This window comes from Monoraphidium neglectum (assembly GCF_000611645.1).
Source record: "Monoraphidium neglectum strain SAG 48.87 unplaced genomic scaffold scaffold02412, whole genome shotgun sequence".
NCBI lineage: Eukaryota > Viridiplantae > Chlorophyta > Chlorophyceae > Sphaeropleales > Selenastraceae > Monoraphidium > Monoraphidium neglectum.
Genome location: NW_014011216.1, coordinates 1 through 982, shown reverse-complemented (window position 1 = coordinate 982; position 982 = coordinate 1). Strand labels below are relative to the sequence as shown.

The 982-nt window shown below is 68.4% G+C and overlaps 1 protein-coding gene across 1 annotated transcript in view; it reads right to left on the bottom strand.

Moving 5' to 3' along the window:
- MNEG_10668 (Glutamyl endopeptidase) overlaps nt 1-958 on the bottom strand; it is a gene marked incomplete at both ends in the record, with an annotated part of 2,339 nt that extends 1,381 nt beyond the window's left edge. The window contains 2 exons of the mRNA XM_014040858.1: nt 223-352; nt 702-958. Coding sequence (XP_013896312.1) covers nt 223-352; nt 702-958 — 387 coding nt within the window. The remainder of the gene's footprint in view (nt 1-222; nt 353-701) is intronic.
- Nucleotides 959-982: the final 24 nt, after the last annotated feature.

Sequence of the window (982 nt, the reverse complement as noted above, 5' to 3'; positions counted from 1 at the left end):
GGTCGGGCCGATGAAGGGCGCCGCCTGCTGCTGCTGCGCGGCCGCGGGCGCCGGGCCGGCCTCCTGCAGCGGCTGCGGCTGCTGCTGGCCGCCGCCGAAGAAAGATAGGAAGTCGCTCAGCAGCGTCTCCAGCCGCCCCTTCCTCTTCCCGGCCTTCTTCGGCTTGGGCGCCGCGGCGGGCGCGCCGCCGCTCGCGTTGCCGCGGGCGACGCCGGGCGGCACGAGGAGGCCCATGGCGGCGGCGAAGTCGATGAGGGTGTTGTTGCCGGAGAGGGCGGCGAAGGGCTTGGCGGATTTCATCCATGGGGGCATGTAGCTGTTGACCTTGATGGCCTTCATGGGCACCTTGAGGCTGCGAAATTGGTGATTTTGAGGGCGGGGGGATACAAAAAGAGGGCTGGTGGGTCAAGTCTGTGATTTTGGGCTGGGACTGTTTAGGGAGGGTGGCCCGAGGGGGCCGGCGTGGAAGTTGCGGCGAGCAGGCTGCCTGCGTGGCACATTGTTGATGACCCCTCCGACCCAACATCCCCCTTGCTGTCATTTTAGGGAGTGTACCCTGGCCGGCCCACCTCTGGCCACATGCAGCATCCATGCACCGTATCTGATTGCCTCCCCAGAAGGACCCGCCCCGGAAAGAATGCCGCGCATAATACGGATTGCAGTATTCAGCACGCGTGCAAGCAAAGGCATCGCCAGCGCACCTGCCAACGTACACGTCGCCCTCAGGCGTGCACCGCACCGCCTTGGCGATCCAGTTACCCTTGCCGTCCTCCTCGGGCGCCGGCTGGCTGGCGGCCGGCTCGGGCTGCGGGCCGAATTCATAGGCGAGGCGGATGCGGCCAACGTAGCGGAAGCCCTCAGACAGGAACCGCGTGACCACGTCGCCGGGGACGGTGCCCGTGGAGCCGCCGGCCGACTCAGCGCCGCGCGGGCCGGGGCGGTTGTCCCGGAAGGGCATGGGGTGCCCTGCGGCGGCGGGCGC